This window comes from Psammomys obesus, unplaced genomic scaffold, assembly GCF_907164565.1.
Source record: "Psammomys obesus unplaced genomic scaffold, mPsaObe1.curated_primary_1811, whole genome shotgun sequence".
NCBI classification, from domain to species: domain Eukaryota; kingdom Metazoa; phylum Chordata; class Mammalia; order Rodentia; family Muridae; genus Psammomys; species Psammomys obesus.
Genome location: NW_026596143.1, coordinates 485585 through 512438, shown reverse-complemented (window position 1 = coordinate 512438; position 26854 = coordinate 485585). Strand labels below are relative to the sequence as shown.

Here is a 26854-nt window from a genome sequence, read left to right as displayed (position 1 = left end):
TTATTCACTTTGTATCCCAGCTGTAGTCACCTTCCTTATTCCCTCCCAATCCTGCCTTCCCTCCCTCATCTCCTCCTATGCCCCTCTCCCTGTCCACTGATAGGGATGGTCCTCCTCCCCTTCTATCTGACCCTAGCCTATCAGGTTTCATCAGGAGTGGCTGCATTGTCTTCCTCTGTGGCCTGGTAAGGCTGCTTCCCCCTCAAGAGAGGTGATCAAAGAGTTCATGTCAGAGACAGACCCTGCTCCCCTTACTAGGGAACCCATTTGGAGACTGAGCTGCCATAGGCTACATCTGTGCAGGGATTATAGGTTATCTCTACACATAGTTCTTATCAGTCTCAGAAAAGATCCCTGTGCCCAGAATTTTTAGTTCTGCTGCTCTCCTTGTGGAGCTTCTGTCCTGTCCAGGTCTTTCTAACTTTCTAACAAAAGTCTTTCATGACTTTTGAAGGCACTTTCTACCAAGGCTGTTGACATGAGTTGGATTGGATGCTGGAGATCCCCATGCTAGAGGAGAACCTACTCCTGATAGTTTTCCTTTGACACTTACATGTGTGCCACGGCCTCCGTGAGTGCATGTGACCAATTTATGCACAGCCACAGAGACACAAGATAAGTAGAAAAACAATTAAATGTCAAATGCAAGGTTACTGGTTTTTGTTTTGTTTTTTTGTTTTTTGTTTTTTTTTTTGGTACGAGAAAGTTTGTCATTCTGATTTATTGAGAATCAAGGATGTCTGGGATTGGGATTGCTATGCTTTAAAGGTATATATCCCACCAAAACTCTTATGCTGTGATCTAATCCTTGGTGGCAGCATGGTACTGGGAGATGGGTGTTTGAAAAGTGACTAAGTTCTGTGAAGGAAGCCTAATGAGTAAAAGAAAAAAGAGGCTCAAATCCAGATATTACATCATATGGCCCTAATCCTAGTGACTCGGTGGCAGAAGCAGAATGATGTTGACTTCTAGGTGAATCTCCTACATATGAGATTCTCTGTAAAATGCATCATCATCATCAAGAACAAAAAAAGGCCCATGCCTTCCGTTGTGTGGAATTTAAATATGTCATCCATGAAAACAGATCACGAGCAAACCTCAGATCTGCTTCTTCTGGTCTTCGCAGCCTTTAAAAATAAAACGGATGAACTCCTGTTTTTTATAAACTTCCTAGCTGTTACAGTAGCCTAAATGACTGAGAGAAATCCTAATTTGTTTTTATAGCTTTCTTTTACTTTTATTTTTTTCTCATAATTTTACATGTGCTCAAAGTATAGGCATTAATTAAACGAGAGCATATCTCAATAAGGATATGTACAATAACATTCTTTTATTTATTCTTTTCATATAATGTATTTTGATCACATTTTCCCCCTTCTTTAACCTCTGTCAGAATCTTTCTACCTCCCTTCCTATCCACTGACTTTTGAGTTCTCTGTCTTTGTCTGTCTGTCAAACCAACCAACCAACCAACCAACCAACCAAACAAACAAACAAACAAAACCCCCAAATCAGAACAAAACTAATAAATCAAATAGCAATTTTTAGAGGCAAAATAATTAAAACTATAATGGTAGTTTAAAACACAAAACATTTAAAAATCTTTATAGACGATTTTCCTCATTGCTCTAAATGGTTTATATTAGAGATAAAATTTGATAAAAAAAAATCTCTTAAAAGGGGGTGAATACTATGAGGTAATACAGATAATGTTTTTTCCTGAAAATCTTTACTTTGAAAAAAAAACTTCATTTGTAAATTTAGTTCAAAAGGCTCTTGTAACGTTGAAATGAAAAGCCATTTTTCTATCAGTCCTTTGATGAACACCGTGGTTAAAATAATGAGCTTCCTGTTATTCTTAGTGTGTGCCCAGAAGCCAAGGGGATTTTTGGATTCAGTGGATTAAAAAAAGAAAGTTAATAAGAGATCATATTATGAGTAACAAGTGTAGAAAATGGATTTTATAAGCTATATAATGAAGGACATAACCCTAACCACAGAATTTCAGCCCTGTGGTAAGTTTGGGGACTGGAAACCTGTGGCAGGCACTCAGAGGCTTGGAACACACTATCCAGAGAGGCATGATACAAATAAAGTGAGAGTGACTTAAAGGCAGTTGAAGTATGACACCAATAGCTGACTTTTTGAGTTAAAGCGACCATGGGTGTCATCTTGAAAAGCTATTTAGAGATGAGTGAGATGAAGAAGTTCTTCATCTGATATTTTCTACAGTACTCAGACTTATTGTTTCATCATCAGATCTTCACTGAAATCTGGATAAATATTGTAGCTCCTGCCCCAATAATCAGTTTAATTGATGCACACATATGGACACAGTACATATAGAGAACTAGCTTCAGATTGTCCAACGGAGCTGTAGTAACAAAAGCTTCAGCCATATTATTTCTGACAATGATGCTCTAAATACTCATTGGAAAAAAGACAGTGTCTTTAACAAATGATGCCGAGAAACTGGATATCCATATGCAGAAAAATGAAACTATATCCTTATCTATCCCTTCACAACCAAATCAACTCAAAAAGGATACAAAATCTTGACATAAGTTCTGCAACTCTGAAACCACTAGAAGAAAAAGCATGAAGAACATGTCACAAACTCAGGTAAGGACATTCTTAATAAGATTTTAGTCACTGAGGAAATGAGTCCATGAAATGAGTGACAAATGAGACCCCATGAAATTTTACAGTTTCTAAATAGAAAAGGAAACTGCCAATTGAGTTAAGAGTCAATCTAAATAATGACAAAAATGTTTGCCAGATGTGATAGAGGATTATTTCTAGAGTATGTAAAGAACTCAAGAGACTAAACAACAAGATACAAAACTCTCAGTAAAAAATGGGACAATGATCTGAGCAGAGAGCCTCAAAAGAAGACTCTCAATCTCATTAGCCATTAGGGAAATGCAAATCAAAACGACCCTGAGATTTCACCTCACACCTATCAGAATGACCAAGATGAAAAACTCAAGTGATAGCACATGCTGGAGAGGTTGTGGAGAAAGGGGAACCCTCCTCCATTGCTGGTGGGAATGTAAGCTGGTACAACCACTTTGGAAGTCAATCTGGCTCTTACTCAGACAATTAGGAATAGTACTTCCTCAAGACCCAGCTATACCACTGCTAGGTATACATCCAAAACTTGCTCAAGTGCATAAGGACATTTGCTCAACCATGTTTGTAGCAGCTTTATTCGTAATAGCCAGAACCTGGAAACAACCCAGATGTCCATCAATGGAGGAATGGATACAGAAAGTGTGGTATTTTTACACTATGGAATACTACTCAGCAATCAAAAATAAGGAAATCATGAAATTTGCAGGCAAATGGTGGGATCTACAAAAGATCATTTTGAGTGAAGTATCCCAGAGGGAGAAAGACAAACATAGTATATACTCGCTTATATAGACCTACAAGAAATGATAGGCTCAGGGTTTTAGCTTGTAACTGTTATATATGTATGTCTATGTGGGAATGAGGGAGGGAAAATGCCAGGAAACTAAGCAGGGACCCAGGACAGAAAGAGAAGATATTTCAGCAATACAATGAAATCTCAGGAAATGTAATTTGTGCTATACATAAAACATAGGACATCATGGTTAATTGGACTGACACCAGACCCTTTATGAGGTATTTTGAAATTCCTGATTTTGTTCTTTTAGAATTTTTGTTTAAATTGTCTTCCAGATGTGTTTTGTCCTCTGATTACCAATGCTATGAACAATGTCATGACATTCTGCTTTTGCAGTTTCTACACTTTAATCGTGTCCGCTGAGTCTCAGTTTGGTTTTGATTTCAATGGCTTTAATCTTTCAATAGTTCTCATTATGTAAATGCAAATATTCCAGTAAAAATCATGTTTTTAAACCCTGGGATATGATTTACTCATGACTGAAATGAAGAGATGTATTAGATGTACTTTTAAGGAAAATAAGTCTCTTGGGAAGATGCAAAGTGGACCTACTGCAGGTGCTCTTGACCTCTGCGCCATTGCTCCACTCCCTCAGCTAAGGCTGTCTTCAGATATCTTCTGTGCACTGATCCCCTCTCCCTCTCAAGATTAGCACTCTCTGCTAATTTTGAACTCACTGAGTCCACCAAACACAACCTTTAGTTGGCGGAGGGCTTTATGCTTGTTGTTTTCTTGCTGAATAACACCCTGGATTTTCACCAACCTTGAAGCCCTTGGTTGAGTTTTGGAATTTTGAAATTACAGAAGAAAGAGGGCCAAGCATGTACTATGTGACCTGAGCTGCTGTGTGAACACCAGTTTGCTATGGGACCACACTAGAGGCTCAGAATCCAGTTATGGTGTTTCCCAAACCCAAGACAAAATGGTGGTGGATAGGTACTGGGGATTTGACATAATCATTTCTTCAGTCATTAAGCCCACTCAGATCACAGTTGCACCTCTAAAAGTTAATATGCATTTCAAACTTTGAGGTCTCACACACCAACTTTCTAAAATAACTCTTATCATTCCACAGGCATATATGGACATACAGCAATATGGTTCTAATAGCCAATTTTATAAACTTTAAAATTGGTTCTGGGAATTAAAGTCAGAGCTCTGCATAGTATACATGCTCTACCCCAGGGCTCTGCTCCCAGTGCTTAATAAACATTTGATTTTCTGAAGCAAGCATTTTCCATGTGAACTGATTTCTTTTCATTCTTACTGCACATGAATTTTAATTTAAAGTGCTTCAAAATCAATTTGGCTTTTTTATAACTCCTCTCTAAGTGAAAGGGTGGAATCTACTGCACAGTTGACAGATAGGTGTTGTTTTTTGCCTGCCCATTGTGGATTCTGTTTATTTCAAATAGTTAAGCAACATCCTTGGATAAGAAGGTGAGGAGGGCAGACATGTATTACAAACATGCCAATGGATAGCGAGGGAAGTTAAATATGTCACTGTGAACATACACAGTCCCCCAAGGCCAACGGTGATACACGCCAAGAAATACATCTGCAGCTTCTCACCTGGGTGCCCGCGGATTGTGACACAGATGTGCACAGTGATAGACGTACAGAGGAAAGCTTCCTGTGGTCCTCCAGGTGGCTTAAACAGAAAATTTTGTAGGGAGTATCTCCTTGTGTGCTAACTGTTCTTAAGAATCAGGTACTTCACGTGTGCTGAAGATTGTAAACATGACTCTAAAATGTATAGCTTCTCAGAATTTGAAGCGGAGCACAACGAGAGAAATCTTTACACAGGGTTGTTACTCACCTTAAGTGAATCTTTCCATCACCTATGGAAAGCAGAATTTGGGTGGTACAAATGCTTGTACTATATCTTTACTCCTTCACAAAGAGTGATTTTTATCTCTCTCCCCAAATCCTCACACTGGGAAGGAAACCATTGTCCTCTTTGGCTTTATTCTCCTCTCATTAAAATGAGTTGAAAAGATGAAAATAGGCAGCATCATAAAAGGGCTTGTTCTAGGCTGTAATTCTCTGTCATGTGTGCGTCCTCAGCTCCTGCTCTTCCCACTTGAGGGACTTTGCATGAGCTTAGTTTTGCTGTGACCGTCTGTGCAGCACTTTGTTTGAGGAAGGAAAAAAAATAAGGGCTCAAATATTGGGAGCAGTTTCTCTGCCCAACTCTCTGTACTATTGTGCTGACTTTTTGAATGATATCTTCAGAGCAAAGCAGGCATTTCAGAATAGTAGAGATTTATGTAGAAATTGGAAATTAAATTGTATGAACAACTGGTTATGGAGAAGCCACACAATTGCTGCCCTTTTATTCTTTCTTCATGTCAAGGTTGGAAATTTATGATTATAATAACTATAAGATACTCAATATTGAAAGTAAATTTATTTCTGTTTCATGTTGCCCAAAATAGGCTCAAATACTTCTAGGCATGCATTTTATTTCCAGGATAGTAAAAGTTTTAGGAATTAAAATTCAGTACTTTATGTGATCACTGATATGTATATAACAGAAATCAACATGAGATTGTATTGAAATGCACTGTGAGCTAAGAATCTTTGTCCCTTGCCTTCTTAATAATTGCTCCAATAGTGGACCTCATTAGAAATACTATTCTGCTTGTTTAAAATTTATCAGGCCTCAAACCAAACACTGGAGATCTAAGAGAAAGTACTTTGTAAGTTCTAAGAATAAAAAAAAATATTTATGATTAAAGATTTTGTTGATTGTAGGAGAAAAATGCAGATAAATTGAATTTAGGGAAAAGCCATACCTTAGAAAAGAGTGACTTTATTATTAAATTAGAATCCAGGAGAAGTTGAGGGAAACAAACAGCATTTTAGATGCCTGTTCTTTCTTTCTCCTTCACAAAGAGTGATTTTCTTTCTTCTTTCTCTCTCTCTCTCTCTTCTTTATTTTTTTTTTTTTGGTATTTTTGCCAGAATATTATGGAAATGGAGTGAAATCTTCAAAGCTATCTTTTTTCCTCCTCATGGACACAAAGTGAACAGTTGTCTAAAATAGAGGGATAAAACATTTCCTTTCATCATTCAAAGGAAAAAAAACCCTTAATATTAGGTTTGTGTTACATTTTGATGTTGGCCAGTTCTTTCTGATTACTTTTAAATTACAGCTTCTCTACAATAATATGCAACTCAGCATCATCTCCGCGCGCCAGCAGCTTTGCCTTGGTAGCAGGGCACACCACTATTAACACTCTAAATTACAGCCCCTTGGCCTTGTCAACACATGCTCATTATTCCAGTTAAAGTGTAATGAAGGGATGCTTAAAGTTCCTTCCATTTGTGACATTCATGAAAAGCAAATTCTCTTTTACTTTATGTACGTTAGGAGGATGCTGCTTGCACTACTAGTCAAAGAAATTCTTGCTTAATAGGTAAAGGAACATGGAAAACACACGTACATAGTACACCCAAACAACAAAGTGGAGTCAAAATACAAGGGATATCTTTAAGGAATAGGTAGAAAATTAAAACCCCACCTACATAATGTCAAACACACAGTGTGAGAAATAGCTACTGTGTACACAGGAGCTAGGTCTTGTGTTTCTAAATGCAGGCACTAGTCTGCCATGTTGACTCAGTCTTCCACTTCCTGTGTCAGGGAAACCTGTCCATAGGACCCCCAAAGGAGAGCCAGCTTCCCATTTGCTCTAGCACCTCCTTGGGAAACATAGGCGAGCCGACCACATTCCGCCCACTTACATCTTTGTGTGAGTCACAGCTTCACTCCTGTTTTGTCAACTCTTCTACCACAAGTTTTGAAAAAGACTCTTGTAAGAAGCCAAATGTGGAATCTCAGATCACAACTGCTTGTTACACATATGGACTATAAACCACCAACTTCCCATTTGGTACATCTCTAACAAGAGAAGATAAAAGTTAAGTCATTGTGTTCTATTTTTCTGAACATAGTCATCCGTCAGAGTTCAGAGCACGTATAGAGCCTACGGCTCTTATAACCTGTCCACTGCACATGCAGTTAGCCATTAGAGATGCACAGCATGCACGGAGCCTGTGCAGCCCATGCTCTGTTCTTCACTTAAAATGTCTCTATTTACACTAATTTGAAAATATTAATTTTGCATTTCTTGACTGTTCCGCTCTTCTTAACATTCCTTTTAAATTACAGGTTTAAACCATTCATATAGTGAAAACAAGCAGTGTATTTCCAATGTGACGCTTAGGGATCAAGGAGGGTGCTAAAATTAGCAGAGTAGCTGCATAAGGGCATCATCACTTAGTGATTAGTATATCTACTGATCATGCCTAATCAGCAATCCAGTTTTCATGATGTGCATTTATTATCCTGGTTATAATCAATTACTCATCAATCAGCAGTGAGCAGATTAACCTGACTGTAAAGCTAGCATCATGTTGGTAGTCACTGCTATGTAGAAACATAGATTTACTTTTTTATTTTTTCTTAAAATGAATTTTAAAACTACTTAGTTAAAAACCTACGTTTGAAAAGAGGAAGCTGATTTGCTTCAGGTCAAGCATGGCAGTCTAGTTTCATCACCCTCTTCTTTTCTTCATAATACTGTAATATAGCTGGGAACGAACCTATCATTTCAAAGTGTCTGCTCACACAATGTCTTCAGTGAAATATTTGATTGTTTCTTGAGATTTTAAATCTATGTGTTTTTGTAAATACTGACTTAATAGAGAGCAATTAAAATAACCAGAGAGAGTTCCCCCCACCCCAATCCTCCAAGTACAAAATCAAAAGTGCACCCTTCAAAGCTCAAGTAGGACACAATGAAAAGAAGTCCCCTATTCGGAAGGTGACTCTTTTCTAACATTGTTTATCAGACATATTTACGCTTTCTATCTGGAATTTCATTTATCTATCTATCTATCTATCTATCTATCTATCTATCTATCTATCTATTTATTTACATCCTGATCAATCATAGCCCCTCTCCCTCCTCTTCTCCCAGTCTTACCCTCATACCCCTTCCCCCACTTTCCCTTCCCTTATCTTCTCAGAGATGGGGAGGCTCCTATGGGTGGGTACCAACAAGAATAACCACATCCTATCCCACTGAGGCCAGACAAGGCATCCCAGCTAGAGGAAAGGGATCCATGGAATTATTATACTGGTGCTTCAGTGCCTAATATTGTATTAGGTTCCAATATTGATTCTACTGACTATTGCAGTATAACTTATAACTAAATTTAGTTATTTCTTCATTATATTGCCACAAATAAGACAGAAAATCATTTAAGTTAAGAGCATATAATATATATATGTTATATATTATATATATTAATGTCTGGCAAAACTCATGGAAAAGAGAAGATGCTTAGTAAAAACTTGATTGCCAAATGCAAATACTAGACTGAAGAGTATAATGATAAAGTTAGATAGCTAATATGTTCATAATGATGGTCTAAATTTGTTGTCTCAAGTGCTTTTCCCCCCTCCAATTAATCCCAGACATTTCAGCTTACTCTCAGATCTGTAACTAGACCCATCTAGTGAAACAATTAAATATGATAGTAATGATAACCACAAGCACATCATGTTTACTACCCATCGGGTTCTGTGTTAACTATACCTATCTATTCATATATGTGAGCACATATGCTCTTTTTAATTACGGAGCGACACTCCCTTATACACATGAGAAGCCAAAGCACAGGTTAAATGATGGGACACATCATCAAGCTGTAATTGAGAGAGAGCCAGGCAGCTTGGCCTCAGCATCTGCTGGCTCAATTACTGTATTCCGCATTTGACACTGTAGCAAGGAAGCTGCCGAAGTTTTCCATAGAACTCCAGAATTTTCTCAGTGAAAAAGCGGGTACTGATGTGCATGAATGGTTTGAATTCAGCCAAATGAGCAGATATGATGATTTTGTAAATTCTTCACTTACTTGACAAGCAGATTTTCATCTCAATTTTCAATAAAAAATTATTCTGGCTCAACCCTCTGTGCCTATTCAGTCACATCTTATGACTCATTTTAAGTATCTCATGAAGGAAAAGACAACTGTCCCTAAATTCGGAGACATAAATAACATCCCTGACTTAGGGTGGATTCTTTCCTCTTATGGCTTATTTTCTTGGCAAAAAAAGTGAAGCTCAGACCAACCTATTCATTTTCTAGAGCAAATAGTATTTCTAATTCAACATTTCTAAAACCTCTGAGGTAATTTTCAATGCACATAAAAAGCAATAAACCCTTCTGAAGTTTTCACTGGCTTAAGAAATGGAAGCTGAAATCCAAAGAGGTTCATTAATAGCTTGTTTTTTTCCTAAACCAATGTAAGACTAGAACAGGAAGAGAAAAAGAGGAAAGATGTATGCTCTCTATTTGTTTAGTTAATTCTAATTGTTCCTAAGAAAATTCTGAGCTTATCTCAGAAGCACTTCTGCAGTGGTCTGTGTAGTTAGAGAATGATTTGAGGGACAGAGATGTGGGCAGCAATAAGGTCCTTCCAAGAACAGAAGCCAGAAGGCAGGCAGATCCTCTTGGCACCATTGTGTCTGGTACCAAGATAACAGTGGCAGGGTTATGCTACATGGGTTATGCAAGTTCTTTTTCAACTACTGTGGATATTGGCATTTCTTCCAGGGAGGCAGCCAAAAGATTTGTGGTTTTCTTTGGTATTAGAAGATTAATAAATTAGCCTTGGTTTATAGTAACAGAAGTCCTTGAGGAAGAAACAAAATCAGCGTCTCTATTACCACAGTCTGTAGTATGCAGTTGGCTCTGAAGCAACCATTCATTCCCTGAACTAACACCACACAAGTGTTTTAATTCTCGCTCCAATAAAAGTTGATGTCGAATTAATATGAACTTATTAACAATTATATTAATAGAGAACCCAAGCCGGCAGTTTGGGTCACTCATTAGATCAGAGGCCTGTAACACATTATAACTAGTTTTTCTACAGTACAGGGAAGAAGCTCTCAGATCTAATTGCTTTCTTTCAGAATACATAGATACATGTATGCGTGCAGAGACATTTATGTATAACATCTTTCCAATGGCATCTGGCAGCAAAGCTCCTACTGTCTGTCGTGTTCCCGACAGATATTACAAAGAAATGTGCTGATGTCTGAAACTTTGGAAACACGTTTTCCTTATTCTTTCTGTTTCTTGTTCTGACATCCTCATCACACCTACCCTACTCTCTCTTCTTATTCTCCCCTATCCACTTCCTCTTTCTTACTACACTTTTCACCATTCGGTGACAACCTTGTCTGTTAGCAAACGGAAGACCTGCTTTTCCTTTACACAGGGCCTTAAGAAACATAAGGGCCTCTGCTGTACAGCCAGTGCATACATCCTTTCCATACCATCCCCAGCTTCCTCAAAGTGACATTAGCTAGGAACACTATGGAACTCCTGGCCTAGTGGCCTCATGAACCATTTAATTGTGTGCTTCTCTTTCAGCATATGTCTTAACTGTAAACAATAGCCAGGCACTCTCATGGTAATATTCATAAATATTATTATATAGATAATATGTTATATTAAATATACAATATGTTAAATATACATTATGTATCCATATATGTACATGAAACAGAAACATACACATTATGTTTCATATATATGAAATGTTTCATATATATATGAATCAGCTTCATGTACATATATGGATATGTATAATATATTGTATATATATAGATAGATAGATATATGAATATATAGGCTAAAGTGGATGTTAATGGATTTTCTATCATTTCCCAATTTTACCCTGTTCTCTTCTCCAGAGGCAAGTGATTATATTCTAAGTAAGATTTACATCTCACACATTGTCATGTGATTAATAAGTTCTGATCACTACTTTTCAACTTGAGATGGACTCGGAACCAGATCCTACATGGTATCTTTTCAGCCCTGCTTCCCTCATTCCCTGCTGAAAGAAAAAAGAGACTGTGGTATAAAGTATAAGCTGTGTGGTCAACGATTTGCAACGTTTGATTTAATTCTTCAAGAAGATGATCCGTGATCATCATGCTGCAGGCTCCTAAGGACCAGCGTAGAAGAAATGCGACACAGAGTCTGTCTCTCTGATTTAATTTCTTCAGGCTATTTATAGTGTGGGCATTCCCGAGATAATATAATTTTTCTTTTCTGAAAAATCACGGTAAGGGATTCACCTGATTCAGGCATTTATGGGCAGGTTCTAGGAACTGGTAGAAGTTACAAATGTAAGGTTGAGAATCTACCTCAAATGAGCTTACGTTGTAGTAAGCAATGGCAACCGAGAAGGAATTTCAGTGGATTTGTTGTCTATTATATGCTATAATGAGACACTGTAAGAAGGATATATATATATATATATATATATATATATATATATAAACATTTTAAATAATGTTTAAAAAGACTCACATACGGGTGCAGTGAGAACGGAGGAACTAAAAGCCTCCACAGCATTTGAACATGTTGAGCGTGAGTTTATCAGAGTGTCACGCTTAGCTGGGTAGAGTTGCAGCCCGTGAGGGCTGACTGTGGGCATCACACGTTATTCATCTCTCTCAGCTCTGTCATTCATGCAATCAGCTCCATGTTCTCATCTCCTTGTTAAACTTCTGTTGCTGACCGCTGTGCCATTGTGTTGACATGGAAGCCTGTCTCAGCTTTCTGAACATTGATGATTTTGTTGTTGTTGTTGTTAATGAAGGACTTGTATTCTTTTTCATGCAGCTGGCCAGTGTTTCTTTTAGTGTCCCATTTTGGCTTATCCCTTTTTATTTTATCTCCTACCCCACTCTCACTTTTTATCCATGGTTACCCATGTTTTCTTTCTCTTATATATTCCACTCTCGTCCATTCAGTGACAACTGTGTACGTTGGCAAACAGAAGCCCTGCTTGAACTCTCCCCGGGGTTTTAAGAAACTATATGTCATGCAGCATTAGGACCTCTGCTCTGTGGCTGCAGCTGGTATAACTTAAACCACAGTCTGCTGAATACTGATTTTTCATTGAGTTCAACGGGCTATATTTAGAGCTTATTTTGATCATATAATTGTTTTCACAATTATAATTGGTTTTACAGTCATATTTGAAATGAGCAAAAATATTTGAACCCCAGGTATCTACAAATATATTTGACTTTCTAGTTGTTTATTGGCATGAAAATCGCTTGATGGTCTAATGTGGCCTCACAAAACGCGACTGCTAGACAAAACAGTTGAAGAATTCTCACAGGAATATTTCATTCATCTGTACCCGATTGCTCTTTTAATGACTTTTTATTGTCAAATAGTCTTTAATTTAGAGTATATGAAAGTATATATTTTTAATCTCTTCCATTTTTATTCTGTGCTGGACTTTTCTATTTTTTAAAAAAATTAATTTTATTTTTTCACAGTTTATTCATTTTATATATCCTGATTGAAGGTCCCTCCCTCAACTCCTCCCAGTCCCACTTTCTCTCCCTCTTCCTCCTATTTCCTTCCCCTAGTCCACTGAAAGGGGGAGCTCTCTTTCTTTGCCATCTGCCCATAGCTTATCAAGTCTCATCAGGACTGCCTGGATCCTCTTCCTCTGTGGCCTGATAAAGCCACATCACCAGGAGCAATGATCAAACAGGCAACCAAGTTCATGACAGAAGCCTTATTCAGGAATCTACAAGGAGACTGAGTTGCCAATCAGCTACATCTGAGCAGGGAGTCTAGGTGCTCTTCATGCATGGTCCTTGGTTGGTACATCAATCTGTGCAGGACCCTCTGGGCTCTTGGAATACAACCAGATAAACAGATCTGCCTTTAAAGCCAGCATGACTTCAGTGTAAAATCATACTGTTATTATGACTTTGCCTACAGATTACCCATCTTTCATTCCTTGTCAACTGAGATAAAATTCATTCACAAAGTTTAATCCTTTCCCTAGTCTTCCTTTCACTAAACATATCTTGTCACTTTAGCTTGGACCTTGGTTTAACCATCTGTGATTTTAATTTCTTGCTTCAATACTCTGTTTCTTTCGGTTTGCACAGCTAGACTCATACTTTGGTCCATCCCATAACTTGTACAATTCACTGTCCTTGTTACATCATATGTCAGTCCATGTGATACTTCCATTAATGCAGATTTCTCCTATGGACATTCAGGAGACAGACAGAAAAGAAGGTAACATTGGAAAAATGGATATATCGTGGCCAAATTTATGCATATTATAAAGCTAGACTAATAAGAGACTGTTTTATTTTTTTATCAATTTAAAATTATGTATTAAATTTTACAAACATTTAAATCATAGTGTGTGTAGTGTGTTTTGCTCTTGGATAGATTTTCTGTAAGAAATACTGTGGCATTTGATCAATATCACTTTAACATACGGCATAGTTTTCTGACATGCAAAGGTAGGATGCAGAATGGAGCTACCACTTACATATGTAGAATGCAGCAGAACAAATACGTAAGCTGTTATTCTTTTTAAAATGTCCAGTGATGTGCTCGATGTATAAATATTAGGAAACATTCCTCAGTATATCTATGGTTATCTCTCAGTCTAAATGTTTCTATTCTTTCTTGATAATACAAAGTTTAGGTAAGCATGTTTTTACATAGCACAGATTCTAATTCTCAGCTACCCAAAAGCTTAGTATAGAGAAGTAACAGAATTCTAGCCTATAAACTCAGACAAAATAATATGAGTTTGTCTTCCAGACCTTTCAGTACATAGGGGTATAGCCACGCTTTATTATTTTCTTATCTTATGGTCTGACTATGATGATGATTCAAGAGAAAGAAGAAGATTGATAAAAGAAGTCTGGCAACTGGAAATTAAAGAACCAATATATTTGCCCATACTTGCTAATTCCCAGCTACCATGGACAAGTGAAAAAGATTTCTAAGCCATTCTCGTGCAGGCTTTTAGCGACAGTGGTCAAGCCTAACGTCTCAATAAAAGAAGTCAAAATGTAAGATCCTTTAATAGTTTGGATCTTTAGATGTTTTCATCTCTTTTGTCTGTATGTTTTTGTTAATATGTCTGTGCTCATGCACGTTGACATGCTTGTAAGCATATGCATACGTGTGTGTGAGAGAGTGCATGTGTAGGTTGGAGATATGGATGTTCTCAGGTGTCATTTTTCAGCAACTGTCCACTTTCTTAGTTAAATTAATTTATTTTACATTTTTATATGCATGTAGGCACACGTGCATCTACGTGTGTATATGTGTGTGTGTGTGTGTGTGAACATGGATGCACCATGGCCTATGGGAGGGCAGTCAGAGGATAACTTGTGGGAGCTGATTTTCTCCTTCCACTACATAGGACAGGGAGATGTAACTGGGCTTTTTCAGACTTTTCTACCTAACCATGTTGCCAGTCTCTATCTTGCCATCTCTTGATGAAGTGTTTACAGGCCTAGAGCTCAGTGCGTATGCTAGGCTGACGAGCTGTGAGAGTCCCTGTGACCTGTCCCCGTGACCTCTGCCTACGCTAGCACTGAAAAGTATACACCCAGGTTGGTAACCCAGGTCTGCCTGCTTCTGCACCATCCATGTTGGTGATTGGCCTTCCTCCCCCGACCAATTCTTTTTGACCCTGTCTTTGAGGCTGGCTCTGAACTCACAAAGTAGCCCATAGCAAAGTTTCTGCTTTGGTCTATCAAGTGCTGAGATTAAAGACACAAGCCACCATACACATCAAGAATCCCAAAGTCAATTCTAATTTGTTGTTGGATGGAGAGAATTTCTTGGAAGTGGGTAATGTTGTCATCCCAAAGTTATTATTTTTGCAATACTTTTTGGAGTTTTTCCTGATTTGTAGTATGGTTTATGTCTCATCTAAGTGTGTTAATAAAAACACATTCATACATTTTACTTAATTTACTTAAGTAACAATATTACTTACAAGCTTGGCAAGTACTTAAATGTGCTCTACAAAAGATGGAAGTTGGGACTCTTTAATCAGTAAACTACCGCCAATGACAAATAACACTAGTTTTTCCAAAACCTCCAACCTCAAGCCTTTCCCTACATCTTTTCCATAGTCACATATCTTTTGGTTTAAGAGACCACTTCTCTGACTGTCTCCCGCCTCCAGGCCTCTGTGGAATGTGCCTTTGAGAGCTGCTTCTAAGCAGCTGTCTCAGCCCAGGGATTCACCGAGGACCACACAGTCGTGTTGCCCATTTACTAATGTCCGCTTACAATCCTCCTGGTTTCCCCTTGATGTTTGTGGTTCCAATTTCAATTTCATGAACTCTTTTAACATACTTAAGCTTAAAAACATATTATTAGCACAAAAGCTCATTGGTTAGGTATGCTATGCAGTTCTCTGTAATGCAGACTCCTTAGAAATTCGTGTGTGCGTACCCCAGACTGCCACAAGCATTACTGGACAAAGAAAGTCATGTGATATAGTAAGGGCCTGCCAAGCTTACAAGTGCCAAAGAGTGACATTGTAGGTAGGAAGCACATGTCTAACGGCATGCCAGGCAACATTTTTAGGAGATCACTCATTTGATTCTTTTGCTTTGTTCCTTCAGCCACAATCTTACTGTATGATAAAAGTTACCTTCATATTTATTGTGTAGTGAAAATTACCTTCATATCTTCAGTCCTTCTGCATCAGCCTCCCAAATGAGGAGGGGTTTCAGGCCTGTACTGCCATCCATCCACTGATGATTGAAGGATCTTGTACCCTCTGTTTTACTATTTATTTTGTTTTGTTTGCCCTAGAACATAGATTATATCCCAATAAAAGAAAATCTATGATTGAAAATTCTATGAAGAATTTGGTATTCTTATTTGGCATTCAGCTAATGAGATGATTAAAGTTCTCAACCTCATATTATCTCACAGTCGATTTCACATTTCCAACCTCTGTTCTCATGACCAAGAAGCAGCTTTGTCTAGACAATGGCTCAGCAAACTCTGGCGTCTGGAACCTAACACTATACAGACAAGAAAATGTGGCTCTCATGTGTCCCTGAAGACACTGTTCGCAGCAAATTTTGTGGCACAGAGCTCTGACCCCAACTATCAAGAAGGCTAAGCAGAAAGATTGCAAATCTGAGGCCTGCCTGAGCTACATAATGACTTCTACATCAGCCTGGGCCAGCTCAGAGAGAGCTGCCTCAAAATAAAAAAAGTTTGAAAAAGAAAAGGTCGGGAATATAGCTCGGTTAAAGGGTTCTTGCTCCTCCCCCCCCCCCCCCAGGGAGGCTTTTCTCTTCTAATCTAGCATCACTGAACACTGACATTGCAATTCAAGCTTCAATTAGAATTCTTAATGCCATTTTGAAAAACTATGAACACTTGCTTTCATTTTTACAAAATAATAATTGTGATGTGCATATATAACATATTCCAAATACTCATATTTATAATACTATTTTATTTTTATATTTTATTGTACTCATTTCACCCATAAGACCATCATACAGACTACAAAGTAAAAAAAAAATTTCTTCTTTTATCTTTCTAATTCTACTCACTCAAATACCCAATGCTACCTGTGCCTTGCTAGAAGATATCCAGCAAATTCTATTCAGTTATACAGAAAGTTTATTCTTCTGTTTATAGTGTGGAATCTTAATAAGAATGGCACCAATAGACTCATGAATTTGAACACTTAGTCACCAAGGGGGTGCCTCTATTTTAAAGGATTAGGGAGATTAGAAGGTATGGCCTTGTTGGTGGAAAATTGTCACTGACTTTAGGCTTTGAAGTCTTAAAAGTTCAAGCCAGCCCTAGACTCTCTTTCTGCCTTAGCTACTATAACATCAGAATGTAGCTAGAAGCTACTGCTCTAAGGACTGGCTGCATGTCACCATTTTCCCCATCATGATAATAATGGACTGAAAAACTAAAATGGTAAGCACTCCCCAATTACTATGTATATTTTTATGTATATAATGTTCTGACTGCATGTATATATACCTGCAGGCCAGAAGAGGGCACCAGATCTCATTACAGATGGCTGTGGGCCACCATGTGGTTGCTGGGAATTGAACTCAGGACCTCTGGAAGAGCAGCCAGTGCTCTTAACCTCTGAGCCAGCTTTCTAGCGCAAGCCTCAATTAAATGCTGTCTTTCATAAGAATTGTCTTGGTCATGTTTCTCTTCACAGCCATAGAACAATGACTAAGACAGAAGTAGGTACCAGAGATTGGAATATACTATGACAGGCCTGACCATGCTCCTTGTTGGAAGGATGTGGACTTTGAGACTTTGGACTAGAAAAGTAGTTGTTATTATTTATGTATTTCTTTATGTAATTAATTAATTAATTTCAATTTATTCACTTTGTATCCTGGCTGTAGCCCCCTCCATCTCTTCCCAGGTCCACCCACCCTCCCTCTTTTCTCCCTCTGCCCCTTCCCTAGTCCACTGATAAGGGAGGACATCCTTCCCTTCTATCTGACCCTAGCCTATCAAGTCTCATGAAGGCTGGCTGCATCAACTCCCTCTGTGGCCTGACAAGGCTGCACACCCCAAGAGGGAGGTGATCAAACAGTTGGCTACTGAGTTCATGTCAGAGACAGCCCCTGTTTCCCTTACTAGGGAGCCCACTTGGAAACTGAGCAGGGGTCTAGGTCCTCTCCATGGATGGTTCTTGGTTGGAGTATTGGTTGCTGCAAGACCCCCTGGGCCAAGTTATTTTGGCTTTGTTGGTCTCCTTATGGAGTTCCTGTCCCTTCCGTGTCTTTCTATCGCCTTCTTTTTAAGTGGGGCTTAATGGGCCGTCCTAGAAGGAGCAAAGGCAATGGTGCTGAGGCACTGTGGACAGTGGGGTCCAAAAACAAGAAGTTTCAGGGGGGAAGAATATTAATAAGTGGCCTAGAGACCAGTCTTGTGATATTCTGGTAAAGAATGGAGCTGGTTTTTGCCCTTGTCCTAAAAATCTGCCGAAAAAATCGAAGTTTTAGATTAATGAAATTTGCAGAGAAGATTTCAAGACAGACTAATATTGACTGTATTCTGTGGTTATTAGTAATCGCACTAATGAAGACCTATAATGAAAAGGAGCAAGCTGGACAAAGAAAAATACAAAATGTACAGTTTATTAAACGTTTAAAGAAAAGTCTGGTGCTCAGTGAAATAAAGGGAGTGGCGATCTCAGTGCAAGACCTCTCCCTGATAAGCTTCCAACTTGTGAAAAAGAATTAAAGAAAAGTGTAAGTTTTGAAGGAAACTATCAACAACAGAAAGCTGATGCAAATGTAATCGGACAGGAGGCCAAGTTCCAGCCCCCTCAAGCAGCAGAACATGGCAGCATCCCTTTGTGGTTCTGCCTTAGAGTCAAGAATACAAGAAAGGATTGTGCGATTTCTCTCCAAGGCTGAGAAAGGCTGTGAAGCCAGGTATGTGTCAGAGGTGTCCCTGCATGGAGGCCCAGAGAGGCTACAAAAATATGAAGATGAAGCCTGGATTTCATGGGAGACCTCAAGACGTTGGAATGCCAGTGACTTGGAATACCTGCCGAAGAGAGCTGCAGAACAGGTATGAAACCAGCCCAAGAGAAGAAACTGTGTTGAACTCAACAGAGATGAAAGTTGTTGGACATCTGAAGAGCTCTTTGACATTACACACGGAGATGCAGAATTTGGAGTTTATTCTGCAGTTTTTGTTTGTTTGTTTGTTTTATCTTTCTTCATTCCAGAATTTTCTCATTATGCAAGTATGTGATATGCCTTTTGAGATTACAGGGCTTACAGTTAAGATATGAGCCTCAGAGGGACTTTGAACTTTGGAATTTTAAAGTGTTGAGACTGTCAAAGACTAGGGAAACTTTTGAAGTTGGGCTAAATGTTTTTTTGCATTATGATACTGTTATAAGCCCATAGGAGCCAGGTAGTAGTGGTTTGAAAAAGAATGGCTCTCATACGGTTATAGATTTGAATGTTAAATCACCAGGAAATAGCACTACTTGAAAGAAAGAGAAAGTATAGGAGGTGTGGCCTTGTTGAGGGAAGATTGTCACTGGGGGGTGGGCTTTGATGTTTCAAAAGCCTTTGCCAGCTCCAGGTTCTCTCCCTCTGCCTATGGATCAGGGTGTAGCTTTTAGCTCTAGCTCAAATGCCTGCTTGCTTGTTGACCTGTTTTTAGCAATGCTGATAATGGACTAAACCTCTGAAAATGTAAGGCAGACCCAACTAAATGCTTTTTTTCATAAGGGTTTATTAATTTCTAAATATACAAATATATTTTTTACTCAAACTGGAACATGCTTTACTTACTAATTTGTCATTATTTTCCTCTAGATAAACTATATCATGGGTATCTTTTAAGATAAGTGTCATGATTTTTACTTTATCTTTGTTTGTGTGTATGTGCCCACGCACGCTTGTAGCTATGCATTTATGTGTGTGCATATGATTGTAAGGGCATACATGTATGTGGAGGCCGGAGATTGACACTGAGTGTTTTCCTCTGTCACTCTCAATCTTTTTTTTTTTTTTTTATTTCAGCTTTATTTTGCCTATGGATGTTATACCTGCATGTATGTGCACCAAGTACATGTCTGGTATCCACGGATGTTGAAATTGGCATTGACTCCATGAGAACTGGAGCTAAAGACAGTTGTGAGAAACCATGTGGGTGCTAAGAGTTGAACCCAGGTCCCTTGGGGAGGAAAAAAAAAAAAAAAAACCTCTCAGTGCTTATAACCACTGAGTAATCTTCCTTGCCTCAACTCTCCGTTTTTGTTTTTGAGGCAGGGTCTCTCATTGACTCTGGAGTTTACTGCTTGGCTAGACCAGCTGGCCAAAAAGTCCAGGGATCCTACTGTCCCTGAACCTGGAGTGCTGGGGTTATAATAGGTATACCCTGCCACACTCAGCCTTTTATGTCTGTTCTGAGAAATCAAGTTCAGTTTTTCCTGGTTGTATAATAAGCGCTTAACTGACTGAGCAATCTCTACAAGCTCCTTAGTCCAAGTCTTTAATGGCTGCATAGCATTCCATATAATTCATCACAGTTTAAGTTTACATTGATCAGAGTGTAGGCTGTTTCTCATTGTTTTCAGTTACACGAAGCAATGAATATCTCTGTATATATTGTTCTTATGTATACATGTGGGCATTTTGGTATAATTTGTGCTAATTTTCAATTTATAGTTAAAAAAGTTACTTAACATTCATTAGTAGCAGATAAAAACAAAATTTACATGTTTTAATTCTAATAATTTCTATCTTAGCCACACTTTCTATAACAAAATTTGAATCTAAGTATTTGCATTCATTCTGCTCACTACAAGGCATACCAAAAGGTTGCACTGTCAAAGCAAGTATTTCAACCAATAATGCTGCAACACTTTGGGGTGTTGAAATGCTTAAAATAGAAAATTTAAATTAGAACTTTCAAATGAGATAGAACTACAGATGTCAAAGTGTAGCCTTTAGCAGGATGTTGAAGAGCAGATTCCTTCCAGCATTCCTCATATTGATATCAATATCCAGCCATGAGCAAATGTTGCAGGAATGTTTAATGTGTCTGTAGGCAGTTGGGCTTGATTTGTCTTATTTTAGGGAGCTGTGTCCTAAGTCAGTTAATATTTTCTTATGTCATTTGTGCATTCTCTCCAACAGATTTGATAGGATAGATGGAAATTTCTGTAAATGTGTCTGGATCATTCCAATCATAATAGCTTAATGGAACCCTACAACTTATATAAGGAGGAGAGTATTTGCCAGAAGCACAGAATATTCTGTTGGTATATAGTCTGAGAGTATTAATTTTTGCTGTAATATCTTTGAGTTCATTTAATCAAACTAGTTTATGACATTTAGTTTAATTATCTAGCTTGGTTACAAAGCCACAGCGTATAGAAATAAGAGAGAACTGGAACGGTCTCCCTCACACAGTGGGTGGATGAGCCCTGATAAACAGAACTAAGAATATCTACCTTTTGTTAGCAAAAGTGAATTTGTGGATTGAGATTCTATCTGGAGAGAAGTAATGTGTATTTTTCTTATTGCACAAAGTGCTCAAATCTCCAGGGTTTCTTCAGCTGCCACAGGAGAGTGGTGGGAGATGACACTGTCATTGAAATTTGCATCACTTTATGTAGTACTGTGTTGGCAGAAAAGAAAATGTGAAGGAAGCATGAAATCTTGATTAAGAGTTCAATGCTAGCCCACAGTCATGTAGGTTACATGGGACAACCTTGGGGAATCTGCAGAATCATTTAGAAAGGCCTTGGTATTAAATAAAAAAGTCATGTATTGACTCCTTCAAGGAAAAGACATAACGATGCATCTATTCATTGTGGATGTACTAGTGTGACATTTAAAGTAACATTAGCACATGCAAAGTGTACTTCCATATTGAAAGGGTTATTTGGAATTTTTAAGAGTTACTTTGTTTTTAATTCTGTGTACATGTATGTATTTGCATGTGTGGTATGTACATGAGTGTAAAGGCCCACAGAGGCTGGGAGAAGGCATGAGGTCTCTCAGAGTAGGAATTAGAAGCAGTTGTGAACCATTGGGTGCTGAGAACTGAACTCAGGTCCTATGGAAGAGGAGTATGTGCTCTTAACCTCTGAGCCATTCCATCAGTCCCAAGTTGTTTTTGTTTTAAATATATGACTAAAAATGACTTAAATGTGTTCTCTGAAAGGAAAAGAAAACAAGCCCAAGCAAATGAGACAAGAGTAAACACACTGCTGTTTTTCTTATAAAAATTACATGTCACTTTTCAGAAGTGACATGAACTACAAAGTCGTGGGCTGTGGTGAGTACTAAATTCCTAGGAAAGTAAGCCATGCTAAGTCCTATGTTAACACAATTTTAAAGAGCCACAAACCAACACAATGTTATTAGTGAGAGAGCAAGATTACTGTGTGTTAACTCTCACACATTTTCATGGTTTTATCAAGTGAACAGTCTTTAAATTATACTATCTACATGACAGGGTAAGAACAACCAAACCAAACCAAACAAAACAAAACATCTGTGAATCCTTTTCTGCCCAAGCAAATTCATGTGTGATGAAAATAAGGCTATTACAACATTTTAAAAGCCAGATGATCTATGTGTGCGGCTTACCTTTCTCTTGCGTAGTCTGACTTGATTGTCTACAGTCTCCTGGGTGGTCACTGGGCCCCTTACGTGTAAACACTGCATGCCATCTTCTGTGCTGACCTTGAGAGGGCTTCTGTTTTGATGTTCTGAGAACCCACCCTTCTCCAGGTCATTTTCTGCTGACATTCCACCAGGGCAGGAAGGAGGCTGCAGAAGGCAGCTTCCGCAATCTGCTTTTAATAATGGCAGTCCTCTGTCTGCATAAGGAGCAGCCAAGAAGTCTTCTTCCACTACACGGTGCTGATTTTTTCCCTGTTCCTCTTTAGGGAAGTCAGGTTTCCTTCGTTGCTGAGCGATCGTTGCAGAATTAAGCAGTTGTGTGTCTGGTGCAGTATCTTTCACATCCAAAGAACCAAATGTGTTTACTTTGGGCCCATCTTTTGTTTCACTCGAGCTTATATTCTTACGGAGCTCCAGGCTTTTACTTATAGCATCGACATCTTCTCTTTCCTCAGTTTCCTCTGCTGGAGACACAGCAGCTTCACCAGCCATCCTCCAGGAGTTATGAGAATCTTGGTTAGTCTGCACGGTGGACAGTGTCTTCATGAAGAAGCCTGCTCCCTCGACACCACCTTTGCTGTCTCTTTCATGTCTTTGGGGAGTTAAAATCTGTGAGTCATCAATAAGGTGGAGATCAGCGTCAGCATCCTCATCAGAAATATGCACTAGTGTCTCTGTGCTGGCCTCTAGTGATAGAAACTGCTCTTCCCCTTCCTGGCTGTCACTCTCATCTACCTCCTGTGAAATGTGACCCATTGGCCTCCCAGGAAAGTCTCTGGTCTCCGACCCACAACAGCAGTCTGGCAGAGAGGCACACTTCTCTTTATGGTCCACATTTAAGGTTTCATCTTTTTCCATACTTGCCTGCAAGCTGTCGGATACAAGTCCGTGATGACATGCTATGTCATACTCATCAGAATTAAAAGGCTGTTCAGTCTGCTGTGTCACATGCTCTTCCCAGCTCCTCTTTCTGATAGCTACAGACATGTCATCATAGTTTAACAACAGACAAGAAGATGCATTCCATGTAGCACTCAAGGGAATGGAACTTGGTGAATGATGACTGTGAATTCATGGATCAAGGAAGTGTGTGTGATCTGCCATTTTGCCAACTGTTAAAAAATTGAAAATAGGCTGTTATAGATACATTTCCAAGGTAAAAATATTTTGTGGCAAAGAATCTAATCTGTGCTATGAAGCAGAGGTAAGAAATTACACAAAACGCTTTTGCTTAATAGCTTTTATGGTTTTGTTTCTCAGAAACAGTCTGATAGTAGAGAAAACTTTGTGTTTTGTATTTTTAGGCAAAATTTATCAGTACTTAAAGAATCAACAGGGCTGGTTTATTAATGAATAAAGATCTAAGTGCCAAAACATTTTAAGCTCCGTTAAGAAAATAGTTGGATTGTGATACTTAATAAAATTCACTGGAAAAACTAACTTGTTGCTCCAGCTTTGCATGCTTTCCTGATTTACTTTTCTGAACAAAAGCCATTAAGGAAATTGATTTGCTGTTTGGTTTAAATTGAAACAAAGGCCACCAGGGAATCAGACCTGCAAGACTTGGGCAACAGAGACAGCATATGCAATGCATTAGTGTGTAAAAGAACTTAGACCGGTCCCAGTGATCAGGATGTCTGCACCCCAGGGAGTAACAGAGAAGCAGCACAACACAATTTAGTTCAGATTAACTTGCAACTGATGGATAAGAAAGCATGATGTATTCCATTAGAAGGGTTTAGCATACGTACTTCTATCCATATACTCATTTTCTGGCATTACTAATACCACGGCAGTATTGTCAAAGCCTAAAACAATATGTAAGTATTCAAAGTAATAGGTCTAGGACGTGAGCCGATGTTTAAATTAGGCCAAGCTTCTAAGACCCAGGCTCAAATAACCAAGGGAGTTCACTGTCTCCATAGAATTGTGATGTTTTAACCTTCATCATCTTCCCTCGTGTCTTCACTATGTATGAACTCTAGCTCCCTCCCCATGAAAGAATTCAAGTGAACCAAAAAAGAGATGTGAGTATCATTAGACAATTAGGACCAGTCTTCAAATACTGAAGTCTAATTCTCTTTCCTTGGAAAGGAGTTAGTACATTGCTGCTAAGGATTTGGACCATATGAATTTAAGCAAACAACAAAATCACGTGTAAGATAAGGTCAGAATGTAAGAACTTGCCAGGTCTCCAGCCTTCTATGCTGAACCATTTAAACTAGTTAAAGCCAACAAGTTGTATCTATGTTAAAGCCAGTCTTCTAAAACGGGCTAACTCAAATGTCAATCTACAGTGAAAACAAATTACTAGACTGTGAATGAAAACTCCCATTGAAAGAACAGGTATTTTTCAGTTACTTTTCTACACAGGAACTGCCAGCATATAATGTTGCTCTTGCCATAAACCAGATTAACTGCTCAGCTGGCTTTAACACCATCTTTTGAAAAGGACTCTGACTACCCACCGAAAATTTCAAGTTATTCCTGCTAAGCACATGTTTGAAAGGTAAATAATTCCCCCCCATATCTACGGGTGGAATGAAGATGTGCTAGCATTTTGGTAACTTGGCCAGACCAAATACCTTTCTGGATACTTTTTTTTTTTGTTGTTGTTCCATCAGAGGTCTGTGGCCATCTTTGAAAATGTCCATCACATTTTCCGTGTTGGCATTCACCTTGCACTGAGAAGAAAAACATAAAGCTTCTGAATTCCATGCATAAGTCATTATAGTGTAGGAGGCAATGGAAAGTGGAAAAAAAAAATGCTCAGATGCAGGCCAGCACATTTCTGCTTTCATGGGCAAATTTGGGTTGTAATAGGGTGGTTTTAGATGCTTTCTTTTCTTTATTTTTATCCAGTGTAGAAGAAATAGGCTAACTTAAGAAATGCCAAGTGGTATTACTGTGTCATTCCTAAGCCCATTTATGTTTAGGTTGTGCCTGAATTCTGGCTTTACTTCTTTTACTAAAAAAAAAATGCAGTTCTTTGAGCTCCTCAGAAACTTTGAGCTGAATCTGAAAAATCAATACACAGTTATTTTTTTCTTCTATGAGCATATTATAGTTATAATTTACTTTACTCAGCCATAGCAAGTAGGCAAGTGTTCTATAGTTCAACAAATTCAGAAACGATCTAACAGCACACAGAGATTATAAATATATTAGGTTCAATGTAGTATGACTCTGCCCTCATTTCTGATTTAGGCTTTGGGGGCATTTCATTTTAAAATAATTTTTATGACTCCATGCTGTCTATCCTTAGGATAAAATATTTTCTACTTATCATTATGATCATCATCATTATAGTTTCAACATCTATTCCATCATCTGTGGCCTGATAGGTTTTAAAACATTTCATCTCCATCATCTTTCCTACATACACCGCTTTTTCTTTTTTTGTGTGTGTGCAGCTTTTATCGAGACAGGGTTCCTTCATTTATCTTTGGCTGTACTGCACTTGCAATGTAGACCAGGCTGGCCATGAACTCACAGAGATCCTCCTGCCTCTGACTCCCTGAGTGCTGGGATTACAGGCATGTGCCAGTGTGAGCAGCTACCCACACATCTTATTTAAATCTATTTTAATTTCATAGTTAAATCTTCCACCTAAAGCTCAAAAAATCATTAATAAATAGAAGCATTGTATATTGGCACTGCATCTTAGCATACTAGCCTGGTTTTCTAAATGCTCTCAATTGACTAAAATCCATGCTGTCAGGTCTTTCTAAAAAGCCTAACTTTTCCCAAGGAATTCTATAACAAGCTATCCACAAAGGGCCTCTGAATGGCTCTACCCTGCAGGGTATCAAAGCAGATGCTGAGACTTATGGCCAACCTTTGGGCAGAGTGCAGGGAATTTCATGAAAGAAGTAGGAAATAATAAGACCTGGAGAGGACAGGAACTCCACAAGGAGAGCAACAGAACCAAAAAATCTGGGCACAGAGTTCTTTTCTGAGACTGATACTCCAACCAAGGACCATTCATGGAGATAACCTAGAACCCCTGCACAGATGTAGCCCATGGCAGTTCAGTGTCCCAGTGAGTTCCATAGTAATGGGAACAGGGCCTGTCCCTGACACGAACTGATTGGCCTATTCTTTGATCACCTCCTCTTGATGGGGAGCAAACTTACCAGGCCGCAGAGGAAGACAATGCAGCCACTCCTGATGAGACCTGATAGACTAGGATCAGAAGGAAGGAGAGGAAGACCTCCCCTATCAGTGGACTTGGGGAGGGGCATGCATGTAGAAGGGGGAAAAATGGAGGGATTGGGAGGGGAGGAGGGAGGGAACTACAGGGGGGATACAAAGTGAATAAAGTGTAATTAATAAAAATTAAAAATAAAAAAATGGAAAAAATATCT

The 26854-nt window shown here is 38.6% G+C and overlaps 1 protein-coding gene across 1 annotated transcript in view; it reads right to left on the bottom strand.

Annotated features, from left to right (window-relative positions):
* Positions 1–26854, bottom strand: part of Dlc1 (DLC1 Rho GTPase activating protein) — a 384088-nt gene that overhangs the window by 344888 nt on the left and 12346 nt on the right. The window contains exon 2 of the mRNA XM_055593391.1: positions 22452–23599. Within this exon, the coding sequence (XP_055449366.1) occupies positions 22452–23474 (1023 nt within the window). The 5' untranslated portion in view covers positions 23475–23599. The remainder of the gene's footprint in view (positions 1–22451; positions 23600–26854) is intronic.